The sequence below is a fragment of the Rattus norvegicus genome, chromosome 6 (genome assembly GCF_021556685.1).
Source record: "Rattus norvegicus strain SHRSP/BbbUtx chromosome 6, alternate assembly SHRSP_T2T, whole genome shotgun sequence".
Lineage (NCBI taxonomy): Eukaryota > Metazoa > Chordata > Mammalia > Rodentia > Muridae > Rattus > Rattus norvegicus.
This window is the reverse complement of record NC_141539.1, coordinates 22636628-22651423: the sequence shown is the minus strand read 5'-3', so window position 1 is coordinate 22651423 and position 14796 is coordinate 22636628. Positions and strand designations below refer to the sequence as shown.

Genomic DNA, 14796 nt, shown 5'->3' with positions numbered 1-14796 from the left:
CTAATGGCTTTACTTACAAGGGAAAATACAGCTATTCACAGCATGCACACGTTGTGCTAAAGAGAATTATATTACATTTTTAAAAGGTCTAAGGGCATTTGTTTATAAAATTCTTACTTTGAACCTTTACCTAATTCTATAGTTTTATATTCCAAATAACTAAAACTATGTTTCCTCAAAAGGAATTTATGGAGCTCAATTGAAACAATTCTTTTAGACTAAATATGAGTTTAAAAAGTACACATCAAAAAAAAAAAAAGAGGGGTTGGGGATTTAGCTCAGTGGTAGAGCGCTTGCCTAGGAAGCGCAAGGCCCTGGGTTCGGTCCCCAGCTCCGAAAAAAAAAAGAACCAAAAAAAAAAAAAAAAAAAAAAAAAGATCAAGGCATTCATTCTGCCTGAGGGAAAAAAAAAAAAAGAACTTAAAAAGTACACATCAGACTTAATGACTTTTCTAATAAAGAATAATCTCTTTACTGAATTATGCTTGTTATGTTTAATTAAAATTATGTCTATGTCAATGATATGTGGTCAGAAACAAAACTCGAATAGTTCAAATAACTTCTGAATGTCATACTTAGTCTATTAATTCAATATGTATGTATATATATCTACATATACATATATTTAAAATAGATACTTTATATCAAAGGAAAGATGAGTAACAACATCATGATATAAAAGATACAATTAAGGAAAGATTTACTTTCTGATCTCCGGTTCATCAATAATATATCATTCTTATAGATTTGTATTTAATTTCAACATCTTTTATGAGATTCTAACAGTGGTTGATAGAGCTTCAAGATATTAAAATCTATATTAAATCCTTAAGTTTAAAGCAAATAAAAATACCCTAAATAAAAATTATATTATTGAATTAAAATAATCTTAAGACCTTCTAACTAAATGAAACTTTTAAAACATTTAATTAACTAAAATTAACTAAAAATCATCATGTAAAAGTTCAATATCCTGTATACCAAAAATAATTCAGTAAGAACTGAAGTTTAGCTTACCCAATCATTGCTGTCTCTTTAACTTCAGCCTCTGTGCCATTTATCACCGAGTCCTGGTTTTTGTCATCCTCCCTGTCAGTGACATCACTTGAAAAGCCCAACAATGCCCGCACACGCTTGGACTTCACATCTAGAATAGTATCTGTGTAGCCGACCTCCTGGAGATACCTGCACGAAGAGGACCCTTACAGTTCAGTCACACAGGAATTAGCATTGTAAAATTTAAACTGTAAATAAAAGTATTTCTTCAAACTCACTGACTACATAAGGCTTAACAGAACACTAGCACGTCAGTAGACTTGTTAATAATATTCCAGCTGCAGATGGAGCTGTCTCTTGCAGTACCAGCCTCTACAGTCACAGAGAAAAACGAAAGAACTGTACAATAACACTATTCATCTATCCTAAGAAGAAACAGTTCTTCAATGTATTTCAGAGCACACTTTTTTGCTTTAGGAAGAATGGAACACTCTCCTCCAAACTCTACCATTGCTATTTTAGAATAATGGCTCCAGTTGTTTTAACATTTCTTATGTGAAGTGTCATTAACTAAAATCTGCAGAGAATGGTTGCAGTGTGAACGGTTTCTTTCCATGACACAGAAAAGGATAACATTTTTTTTTCATAATGGTCAATTTAAAAAGAGATGTTTCTGGCCTGAAAAATTCCAAAACAAAAATGAACAATTAAGTGGTGGGACATGAGGTATACACACACATGTGAATTTGTGTGGTTCAAGAGAGTTGGAGGCACAGAAAAAGAGCACAGAGCACACAGTGACATCCACGGCTCAAGCCCAATTCTGCCACTTACTTGATACACAACTTTCTCTTAAACTTGTTTCTATTCTCCTCAAGAAGACCTAATGTCACCCATGATATATAGAAAGCACTCTATCCCCAGGAGCCCCAGTGTTAAATGCTGGTGATGATTTTTTTTTAAATAATGTTTTTTTTTTATTAATTCTTTGAGAATTTTATAGGAGGTATCTCAATTACATTCACCATCCCACTTCTCCTCCTCCCAGTTCTTCCCAGACCCACCCCTTTCTTCCTACCCCACTCCCGTGGCATGTTCTCTTTTTGTTTTCAAAGAGACTATTTCAGAGCAGATGTTCTGGTCCTCTGGCTCTCTTTTTTTTTTTCTTTTTCTTTTTTTCGGAGCTGGGGACCGAACCCAGGGCCTTGTGCTTCCTAGGCAAGTGCTCTACCACTGAGCTAAATCCCCAACCCGATGATTTGTTTTAATAGACCAAGCGTGGTAGTGGTGGGACCAGAACAAAGGAAATGACAGCGATATCACGGTACAATGATGACATGTGGCTATTTATATAGGAGGTCTACTGAAGGAACGAGGAACGCACAGGTTGACAAGGCAGCTAGTGTAAGTCCCGCTTACTTCAGGACTTCATTTGTATGGTTACTAGAGCTGAAAGAAACCTCACAAAGATAGGCAATCAAATGGGATAGGATGTTTTATTAAATCGGGGGCTCACTTTTCAAACCCACTTAGTGTCTATTCTTATTTTTAAATATCTGAAATTATAAATTCCCACTTTCTTGAATTTAATCAGATATTTTTGAAGGCTACTATAATAAGATGTCCTAACACTTAAAAAATTTAGGCTTATTTATTTTATGGGTATGAATGTTTTGCATGCATGTGTGTGCGCACCACGTGACTACCTGATATCCATGGTGATCAGATAGTTATAGTCACCATGTGGGTCCTAGAAACCAAACCGAGGTCCTCTGCAAAAAGCAGCTAAGGCTTGAATCTGTTGAGCCATTTCTCTAGCTCGTTTTTCTACTTTTAGTAATTAATATTTGATTTGTACCTCGCTTTGGCAACAAAATTAAATTAGATATATGTGCTTTAAACTGCTCTACCAGAGATGCGACGTTAAGTCTTATTAAATGGCCGATGCATAGCCTACTGATAAAATGACACCTTTTTCAAAAAGTCTGCAATGACTTTTTAAAAACACCTTTATTTACTATGAAATCACTTCTCATTAACAAAAGCAAAAAACCAGTCAGCATTTAAAACTTATTATACGTACACGGGTGCTCTGCATGCATGGATGTCTGTGCTCCATTTGTGTGTCTAACTGCCCTCCTGGGCTAGCAGATGTCAGATCACCTGAATTAGTTACAGGTGGTTGTGAGCCACCCTGTGGGTGCTGGGAATTGAACCCAGTTCCTCTCTGCAAGAGCAGGAAAGTGCTCTTAACTGTCTAGCCATCTCTGTAGCCTCCTATGGCACTTTAAGAGCACTCAGCCATGTAAACTGAAAATGCATAGGACTGGTGGCACTCACCTGCTACGGAAGCTACTGAGGAGGCTCAGGGAGGACTACTGCAAATTCAAGGCTGGCCTAGCTAATTTAGTGAGACCACACGAGAGAGAAGTAAGTAAACCAGCAAACAGGAGGTCGGTGTGGTACAGGAGAACAACAAGGTCCTGTCGGTACAAGAAGTAGGGCACTTGCTTGGCACTTAAGGGCCTAGGTTCAACTCTGATTACCAAAAATAAACTTTTAAAGAGAAACACATGTTGTACTTAAGACTAAAGAGAGAACAGAAACAAAAATCCACCTAATGGTTTAAATCTTTTCTAACTTTGTCTAGATCAGCGATTCTCAACCTATGAGTCGAGACCCCTTTGGGGATTGAACAATCCTTTCATAGGAGTCACATATCAGAAATCCTGCTTATCAGATATTTACATTACAATTCATTACAGTAGCAAAATTACAGTTATGAAGTAGCAACAAAAATAATTTTTGGTTGGAAGGCACCACAACTAAGGAACTGTATTAAAAGTGTCACAGCTGTTGGGGAGATGGTTCAGCAGTTAGGAGCATTGACTGCTCTTCCAGAGGTCCTGAGTTCAATTCCCAGCAACCACGTGGTGGCTCACAGCTATTTGTAATAGGATCTGATCTCCTCTTCTGGTGTGTCTGAAGACAGCCACAGTGTAATCATACAAATAAAATAAATAAATAAATCTTTAAAAATAAAGTGTCACAGCATCAGGAAGGTTGAGAACCACTGCTCTAGACAAAAGACAGATATGGGATAGCGTAATAATCTCTTCCTCTAGTTAAAAGGAATGGACGGCATTAATATGCTTAGAAAAATCTTAGAAATAAACTACTAATAACCCACACCAAAAGACTACAGGTCTAGTCTGCTATTGACATCAGAACCCCTGTAGAGTCCTAATTATGCATTTAGGGAAAACGTATGTTAGTATATGCACAATCTGGGCATTCAGAGCTCTTCGGTGAACTGAACAGGCTGGTACCGAACTGTGTGCTGGGGTCCTTGCCGGCTCATAGTAAAATGTCTGTTCAGAGATTGAGGAAAAGAAAATAATTACACAGAAGTCTTTTAACTCCTAAACTCCAACAGAGGGGGAAAGTGTTCAATATGCAAGGTGACGAGTAAATCAATTAAGGTGTCTGCTTTAACTACCTTACTACTTACCTACCACTCGCAGCAGCAACACAAGAGAAACAGGAGTTAAAACGACAAAGAGAAGCATGAAGACTGCAGCATGAAGCATCTCACCCAGCAGGAAGGGAGACCTGACCTGGTACTTACTGTCTGAGGAGCTGCCGGCCTTGCTTCCACATGAACTGGCTGTTCTGCTGTGGCTGCACCTCCGTTTCATTGCCTTCATCTGGAGAACATTACATCACCATGAAATTGACTAATTTTACATGTTCGGACAACCCAGTCCATAAACAATGTCCAATAAACATTTATAAGGTTAAGAATAGGAAAATGCAGCTTTTAAAAGGTATGTTTCAGGACAATATGAGTTGTTTCTTGACAGTTTTGATAACAAAACTCTGTATGATTAAGTATCTCCACCTGATTCCCTTTACAGCACCAGAACTAAGACGACAGCTTTTCCTCCATTTTCACTAGCCTGAGAAGTTTCCTCTAAGACAAAGTCCTATTGAATCAAGTTACAGAGTGAGAACCACATAAAAATACTATAAAACCTAGAAATGGTAGTTAAAAAACAAAACAAACAAACAAAAACCAGAAACCCCAACAATCTGATACAAACACGTAAAGAACGTGTCTCAGCTGGGACACAACTCCGTTGGTAGACTGCTTGCCTGGCGGGCTTCAGGCCACGGACTCTACCCGAGCACTGCATGGAGCATGGAGCCAGGCACGTGGCACAACGTTGTACCCCACACTCAGGAGGGGGAGAGAGAAGGATCAAAAGCTGACAGCGAGCTGGGGCTACATTAGACCTTGTGTCAAAACCAACAAAATTAACAGCTAAACCATACCTCCAGCCTCCTAATAAAGTTTGTTTATGCACAGCAACTAGACCTGTGAACTCCTACATTGCTCTGTAAAACTTACGGGGCAGGTGATTAAAATAAGTATAGATATTATATATGTATAATTTACATACTGTGGTTAAACATTCTGTTGTGGTAAAAATTAATGAGGATCATTTGCTATCAGTTCCCTAGACCCAGACCTCTCCTGGCTGTCTCCCTCTTAGCACCCTCTCCACTTGTGAGGTCTGGTAGGTGGTAGTTACCATGCCAGACACACACACACACGCACACACACACCCTACCTCCTTCTGTGGGTCCTGCGTGTTCTCATTCCACGCAGGCAACAGAACCAGATCCCCATGCTCCAACTGTCTCTCTTTTCTCATTTCTTTCACACACAGTCCTGTTTAGCTGGGTAAAATCAAAGTTCCAGAAACTTGTAACTTAGCAATTAGATTTGCATGTTAAATTCTCAATTCACAATTCATCCTCACAATGAACTTACAACCAATTGATAAGGATATAAACACCCACCTAGATTAAGATACATTTGCCAACAGAGATCCACCCCAGCTACCTGGAGGATGGAGACAGGGAGGGGATGACTCCAATCCAGGTGGTCTAGGTCAGTTTCATCTTGTCTAGGTGGGTGCTTTCTATCTTTATTAACTGGCAGTGAATTTATTCTGTGGATGTAGTGTAGACTGAGAATTTAACACATAAATCTGGTTGTTGGGTTACAGTTTGTTGAGTCATGATTTTACTGGGTAGCTGGGACCAGCGAGTTCCTGGCTGGCCAAGGCTGGCCAGGGCAACCAGCCATGGGAGTGGAGAGACCGCTGGGGTAAGAAGACAGCTAGGCTAACGTGGTGTGGTGCCACACTGGAACCAGCCGCCACTGAGATAAATTAAGGTTAGTTCTATATGGCGCTCTGGTGCCAGAACTAAGCCAGGGAGCGACCACCTGGGTCTGAGAGTACCAGGGGACCAGCACGGAGCGGTCATGCAATTTCAATTTTTACCACAACATTGTTTTGAAACAGACAATATATAACTAGGATAGTCTTTTGAAAAAGTGCCTGTTTTGTTTTGTTTTTATATTTTTTTCCTGACTTACAGGGTCATGGTTTGAAGCTTTGAATTAAATACTATTACTCACATTTAAGAAACTAAAAAAATTTTTTTTTTTTGGTTCTTTTTTTTCGGAGCTGGGGACCGAACCCAGGGCCTTGTGCTTCCTAGGTAAGCGCTCTACCACTGAGCTAAATCCCCAGCCCCTAAGAAACTAAAAATTTTAAAGAAGAAATGAAAAAGGCCAGTGTGTACTCATAATCCCACCATCAGGAAGGTCAGAAGACAGAAGAGCACCTGAGGCTTACTGTCTGTCTGTCTAGATGGATCTGTGAGCTCTAGGTTTTTAAGAAGTATGAAGCACTCCGCCTCCAGGACCCGATGGTGAGCACACCCCAAGACACTGCCCTCACTTCGGACTCCCAAGCCACTCAGATCACCATCTGTCTTTGAGCCCTTCCAGCTGCTCACACTGCCTCGTAAGAGACTAACTCACCTGAGCTCTGCCCGCTCAGATTCTTCCAATCAAACAATTAAAAAAAAAGAAGAATGAATAGTCAAGACACCACAAGAAGACCAAATCTATAAATTATGAACATAAGACAAGAAAAAGAATTGGAGGCCAAAGGCATGTGACACATCTTCAATAAAATCCCAGCAAACAGATGCCCATTCTGGTCTAAAGAGCACACAGAACAAAGACAGGTACAGAGAAGAACTTCTACACCAACTTACAGCTAAAACACCAAGTATAGGGGGTGGAGGGGACAGTGTGATAGTCTGAATAGATGTGGCTCCTATAGGCTCATGTGTTTGAATGCTTGGCCATAGGAAGCAGTACTATTAGGAGGTGTGGCCTTGTTGGAGTAGGTGTGGCCTTGTTGAAGGAAGTGTGTCACCGTGGGGCAGGCTTTGGGGTCTCATATGCTCAATCTACACCCCGGGTGACACACTGTCTCCTTCTGTTGCCTTCGGATTAAGGCATAGAACTCTCAACTCCTCCAGCATCATGTTTGCCTGCATGCCACCATGCTTCCTGCCATGATGATAATAGACAGAACTCCTGAACCTGTAAGCCAGCCCCAATTACATGTTGTCCTTTATAAGACTTGCATTGGTCATGGTGTCTCTTCACAGCAGTAAAACCCTAAGACAACATCCAAGGCTATAATAAAAATATTAATGATGATAGGCTGACAGGTATGCAAAGTAAGACTACCACATACCACAAAAATCAACAAATGACAGCAATTAATATCCATCTTCCAGGAATACATTCACATGTTAATGGCCTCAAATCCTTAGTCAAAAGATATAACTGAATTAGAACCAACTGTATCAGAAAACAAGATCCATCTTTCTGTTGTCTACAAGACACACACCTCACTCTCAAGGACTGATAACACTTAAGAGTGAATGGATGGGGGGCTGGAGAGATGGCTCGGAGGTTAAGAGCACTGATTGCTCTTCCAGAGGTCCTGAGTTCAAATCCCAGCAACCACATGGTGGCTCACAACCGTCTGTAATATACACTAAATAAACATAAAAAAAAAAATGGAAAGAAGGTCTACAGATTAACCACAACAAAGTAACAGTAGGTGACTTCAATTGCCCAGTTTTACAGACAGGTCATCCAGACAAAAGATGAAGAGAAACATTAAATGTCACCAAATACCAAATGGACTTAACAGATACCTACAGAATATTCTACCCAAACACTATAGAACATACATTCTTCTCAACAGGTCATAGAAGTTTCTCTAAAATAGACATGTAAGGGGACTCAAAGCAAATCTCAACAAATTTAGAAAAATTGAAATAACTGCATGTATTCTATCAGACCACAGCAGAATAAAGCTTGATATTAACTGCAAAGTAGAGTATAGGAAACCACACAAAGTGACAGAGATTAAAAGCACAGTGAGTATTGAGCTTGGTGTGCTGGCAGAGGCCCAGAGGCAGATAGATTTGTGCACGAGACCTGCCTGGTCTACAGAGAGAGTTCCAGGCCAGTGGAGGCTATATACTGAGACTCTGACTAAACAAAACTGTCCAAAACAAAATAGGATACAACAGTAATGAATGATGAATAGACCAATGAAGGAATCAAGAAAGAATGAAAAGCATTCGTGGAATTAACTGACATGAAAACACAACAATGCAAAGCCTCTGGAATAAATGAGAGCAAACCTAAAAGGGGAACTTACGTCTCTAAGAATCTACAAACATAAACAAGGGGGCAGAAAGAGGGGCTGGAGAGGCGGCTCCGCAGTGAGGAGTGTGGACTGTTCTTGCAGAGGATCCTGAGTTCAGGTCTCAACATGTGTATCATGGCTCACACCACATTACCTACAGCTCCAGGGACCTAATGACCCCTCTGCTGAGCTCCCCAGAACCCTGCCACGTATGCACACGAACATCTACACACACACAATGTAAAAATGAAAAAGTAAGAAAAAGAGATCTTAGATAAGTGACTGTAAAATGTACCTCTATGGTGTGATAAAACAAGAACAAACCAAACCCAAAAGCAATAGGTGGAAAGAAATTATCAAAACTAGAGCAGAAATAAATGAAGTGGAAAAATGCAAAGAATGAATGAACTGAGTTAATATTTTAAAAGATAAGCAGGATTAATGAAGTCTGACTTGAAGTAAAAGACATAGAAAACCCAAATTAATAACACTAGAGGTCAACAGAGAGATTACAACAAACATCAACACAGGCGCTAAGTGAGGCTAGTCCACGCTACCCCGGCCTACCTGAACCTTCTGCTGTGTCAGAACACAGGCAGACAACTGTGAATTAAAAAAGGATGCAGATAAAAAAAAAAAAAAAAGGTGGTACAAAATGGTCTCATGACACTAAGTGACTAGCACCCAAAAACAAGACAGCAAAATTAACTGCAAAAAGATATTAACTTATATTTTCAATGTTTCTACGAAATACTAGACATTAACTTTTTATTACTTAAAACTTCCTTTACCGCCAGCTTACCAGAATCATAGCTTGGAGGCTTCATGTCTCCCTGATTCAGTTCTGTCCCATATTTCAACTTGTGGTATTTGGCTCTAACAAAGAAATGAGAAAATACAAGCCATGTTAAGACACATTTAAATAAGCTTTAAGAAGTGTGTGGGGGGCTGGGGATTTAGCTCAGTGGTAGAGAGCTTGCCTAGGAAGCACAAGGCCCTGGGTTCGGTCCCCAGCTCCGAAAAAAAGAACCAAAAAAAAAAAAAAAAAAAAAAATTGATTTAAAAAAAAAAAAAAAAAGTGTGTGGCAGTCCTGACTGAGCATGCCCAGAACTTTGAAAGTTCCTAAGATTTCCGTGGTGTCAAATACTTGCCTTTTTTGTTGTTGAATCACCAACTGTCATTACAGTGAAATTAAAGGAGAACACTAGGAATCACATAAATTTTCATTTTGTACCTATAATGAACTATATAAATTCTAATTTCTGTTGTATTCAATTATCTTAATGACTATAACTGAAGTTATCATCAATGAATAAAAGAGGTCTAACAATTTGTTTTGTTACACTAACCTTTCTCAATGTTTGAACTTATCCTACAAAGAAGCATTCCCTATCATGTTACAGGTCTTACTTGGTAACTCTCACTCGCATACTCTTTTAGGTGCTATCTAAGTCAAACCAACCAGTAAAACCATCAGTGCTGCATGACCGTCAATCTGTAATGACTCCCTTAGTCAGCATACGTTTGTCTTTAGTCAGGAAAACATCCCATGATTAGGTCTGTCCAATTTCTTTTTAAAATTAGCAAAGTATTATTATTTTCAGCAAACTGGACTAGCCATTTAATTTAAGTATCTCAGATCTAGGCAAATGATACAATAAAAATCTGGATAAGGAGGAAAAAAATTTTTAAAGATTAACTAAGAAATAACATCAGCCTAATATATTTGTATATTTTAACTTATTTTCTCTACTGAATGAAGTTTTTTAAAGTAAATATTCAATGAGTTAAGATAGACAATAAAAATATATAACTAAAAATGACAATTTTCAGAAACAAAAGTAAGTAATGAAGGAAAAGAAACATAAACAAATTGAAAGCTTTTCTTCCTTATAAAAAATTAACTGCAGGGGGGTTGGGTGTGTGTGTTCTAATGGCTCACAGTTAAGGTCCCTGGCTATTCTTCCTGAGGTACAACTCCAGCATAGAACCCACATGATGATTCATGATTATCTCTAATTGTATTCCATGGATCCGAATCCCTCCTCAGGCACCAGACACACGAGGTACATATACATAAATGCATGCATGCATACATGCACACACACACACACACACACACACACACACACACACACACACACACACACACACACAGGCAAAAGACATACACAAAACAAAAATAAGTTAATTTTAAGAAATGGATGGGGGCTGGGGATTTAGCTCAGTGGTAGAGCGCTTGCCTAGGAAGTGCAAGGCCCTGGGTTCGGTCCCCAGCTCCGAAAAAAAGAACCAAAAAAAAAAAAAAAGAAATGGATGGAACACTTGCCGTACCATTTTATATAATTTATAATTAGAATAGGAAAATTATTCGTCCCAAAATATAAACTACCAAAATTCTTCACTCAATAATCATTATGTAGTCACAGAGAGACGTCACATTTTTTAATTCACTAGTTTTTATATAGAGGGGGTCTTAAGACAATTTATAGATTATAAACACCAAATTGTCTAGAACATGTTTCTCTATACTCTCAATGTGTCTTAATCCAATGAGTTCATTATTGAACTAAGTTTTTCCAATCCTGTTGATGATCAGTACACGGTGAGGTGCAGACATTAGCTTGATTTACAGTTATAAGTAAACATTATCAGTCTTCTGATTTCCCAGAAATATTTCCTCTACCATAAGACAAAGTACCAGTATCTTGTTAAGTCAAAATAGTAAGTTAATATAACTGGTCTGAGAACAAATAATAACATTTTAAATAAAAGTAGCAACAAAATTCTCTGGACCTTAATTATATTCTATAAACACACAGAGAGAAAGCATTTTCTATAGAACACACTGCATTATACTGCATTCTAGTGGTCTCAGAATAAAACTGAATAAAATATTAGTTTTTTTAAATAATCAGAAAATATCATATACGATATATGTTACAAAACCAGTCCTACTCTCTACTACTATCTCACAAAAATTTAGAAAATTAGAAAATAAAATATGTGAGTAACTGTTGTATTTAGGGCAAGCTCTGGCTAAAATCTGTGTTTCCTTAATAAATTTTTTAAAAAATACATTACTATAATTAAAAATGCTCAAATGTTCCTCAAGAACTCATAGCTTCCAGTTGTTTTGATCCTTCAAGTCACTCTGTTAACAACGTTCTTCATTATTCTTTCTGTCTCACTTGAACTACAAGACAAGGAGATCTAAACAGACCTCCTACCTCAGATAAACCTACACTTCCACCCTCAACTGGCCTTTGCTGAATAAAATAACATGGAACATGTTTAATAATTGTAAAAGACTAGCAAGGGGTTAGGCAGATAGCTCAGTGTTTAAGAACACTGGCTGCTTTTCCAAAGGACCAGGGTTCAATTCCCAGCACCCACATGGCAGCTCACAACTGTCTCTAACTCTAGTTCTAGGGAGTCTGACATCCTCACACCAATGCACTTAAATTACTTAAAAGACTAAGGAGCTTCTATTCTGGCTTCATATCTCACAAGCAGTATGTTGGGATTTAAAACCATGTCCAAGCACATCTTAAATGTTAATGCTAAAAAGAAATGTCCTCTGTGTAAAGGCCCGAAGCCAGGTTAGGTGTCTTCCACTATTGTTTTGTATGCTACTTTTTGAGACAGGGTTTTTTTTTTTTCACTGAACCCTGAGCCTGCCATCTCAGCTCTACTAGTGGGTCAGTAAAACTCTTAAGTGCATATCTCTGCCCCCTGCTGGGGTTACAGGTGAATGCTGCTGTGCCTGATTTGTATTTGAGGACTGGGGATCTGAACTTGGGTCCTTAAGCTTGCACGGCAAGCATTTTACCCACTGAGCTATCTCCCCATCCCAGAATGATTCGTTTCAACAAACTACTGAATTCTTATCATATGCAAAGTGGTGTGCTAACTGCTAAAAAGAGCCTGCAGGTTAGAGTGAAGAAAAGGAGGACTAGAAAGAGGAGGATGCCTAAGACACAGAAAATGTACAGCACTGACATAAGTGCTATAAGCATACATCCGAAGAACGTAGGCAAAGAAGTGTCTAACTCTGTAAAGCGCGGTGTCAAATAAAAGGAGAAAAGAAGGCACTATGAGATTTTAAGTAAACCCCAATTAGTAAGATGTACAGGGTATTCTGTCTGGATTTTCACAAATAACAGCTGTGTTTAGGGCAAGTTCTAGCTCTAAAATCAGAAACACCCAGTGGGTCAAAATACAGCAAACACTAGGTTTAACAGGCAACAGAATTACTAGGAATGAAGTCCAAAAAGGACACCAGAAAAGAAGTACCTACTTACATAGGATTTGCTGTGAAACTAACCAGGGATTTTAAAGCAGGGATACAACATGATTATTCTTTTGTGCTTTGAACATTAATTCTGTTACCTAGAAGATGAATTAGAATTTGGAAATAAAGAAGCAAGATGACACTGGGACTCTTACAGTAAAGGTAAAAGAGAGCAGGCAGGGAAATGTGAGGAGAGTTGATTTTATGTAGAGCTGAGCCTCATTAGAATGAAAATCAAACACTGTATTGTTCAAAGGAATGTGTAGTGCTTAGCCTGTAAACTTTATTGTGCTTTAAGGAATGCTTTGATAAATTCATTGCTAGGTGAGTAGTCATCTAAGGAGTCACTTGTATTTTATTTTGGCTCTTTGGAAAGGGAAGCTGAGATCTACAGGGATCATTACTTAGTGGTTTGTCGGTGAGGTGCCTCAATGCCTTTAAAACAGACCAGGGCTATACAAATGTCACTGACAGTGAAATCGTACAGCAGAGTGGTGCTCCGAGTTCAGAATGGCCATTCTACCTGTAAAGCTTGCCTGGGATGCATGGTGGGCAAGGCTTTGAGCAACTGCCTTCATCTTGCTGGATGATGTCTGTACTTGTGGCTTTACTGAAATAAACTCATGTAACAAATTAAACTTAAAAAGTTAAATTAGGCCAAAGCCTATCTCTCCATGTTTCTGTTTCAAATTTCCTCAATCCATTCTTTTTTTACATTCCTGGGATTAGAAAATTAATTCCAGTATATAAAACACTGGAGTATTCTAGAATTCAAAAATGTATTTGTAATACCTAGTATTAAACTACTAAAAAAATAATTTTTCACTAAAAAGAAATCAAATGCTCCATGCTACAAAGAACATGGTTTGTCTTTGTTAGTCCAACAGCCTCAGGAAGTGTCACTGCTAGAGAAATGGCGTGCAGTGAGGAGCACTAGCTACTTCTTTAGAGGATCTAGGTTCAGTTCTCAGGCCCCACATGCAGCTCACAACTTTCCAGGGGATCCAACACCCTCCTCTGGCCTCTGTGGATACCGGACCACACATGTGGCACATATATACATAGAGGTAAAACACACATAAAATACTGCTACTACTAATGATGATGACAATAATGACTCGTCTTTACGTTTCCTTGCAAGAGTGCATGGTGAGGTATGCCTACAGTCCCAGCCCAGACAATACACTGATTCTACAGCAACGTGAACTCTAGGCCAGCCGCAGCTACACATCAAGATTCTATCCAAGGGAAAAAAACTAATCAAACTTAACCAAAGGGGATGGGGGAGGTGTCACTAGAGCAGAACTTCCAAATCATCCTTAAGAACACCCAAAGAACCCAAATTAGTTTTAAATCTCTCTGTTAAAAAAAAAAAAAAAAAAGAAGACTGCAGAGTAGAGAAGACAGCCTCCTTGACTTAGCTAGTTCACCATCTCTTCTGCTCTGCAACCATCTGGAGACAGCAAAGTCTCCAATCTCCCTTCCCTCTGCTGCTTCTTCCTGTGACCCGGCCCCTATTCTTGTCACCTCTTGGAAGCCTGGTCAAGGGCATTAGGGCATTAGCAGGCGCGGAGAGTGAACCCCATGACCCTGTCAGCCAACAGCTTGCTTACAGACTACCTCCCTCCTCATCCAAGCACAGCTCTCCTCTTCCTCCTCCTCAGGCCACGCCTGTTTTGGCTTTTCCTCCTTACCCCCTTCCTAAGCACCTGTTTCCCAGGGCTCCAGCCGCTCTCCTCCCCCATGCTGCCTGCCCAGCAGCAGCAGCACAACCCTCCTGTGAAGTTCACCTTGTTCCATGCCACGGCTCCTTCTCAAGACAGAAGCCTGGAAGTCCTTCTTGACTTTGCTTTGTCTCTCAGTATGCCAGCTTCACATGTTTACACCTCCAACTGTTAGAGTTTTTG

General features: G+C 39.2%; 1 protein-coding gene across 2 annotated transcripts in view; it reads right to left on the bottom strand.

The window, feature by feature from the left end:
* Strn (striatin) overlaps positions 1-14796 on the bottom strand; it is an 87028-nt gene that overhangs the window by 33739 nt on the left and 38493 nt on the right. For both annotated transcript variants that reach the window (XM_087552355.1, NM_019148.3), the window contains exons 3-5: positions 9397-9470; positions 4625-4703; positions 1018-1185 (exon numbers count right to left, since the gene is read on the bottom strand). In XM_087552355.1, the coding sequence (XP_087408481.1) occupies positions 1018-1185; positions 4625-4703; positions 9397-9470 (321 nt within the window). The remainder of the gene's footprint in view (positions 1-1017; positions 1186-4624; positions 4704-9396; positions 9471-14796) is intronic.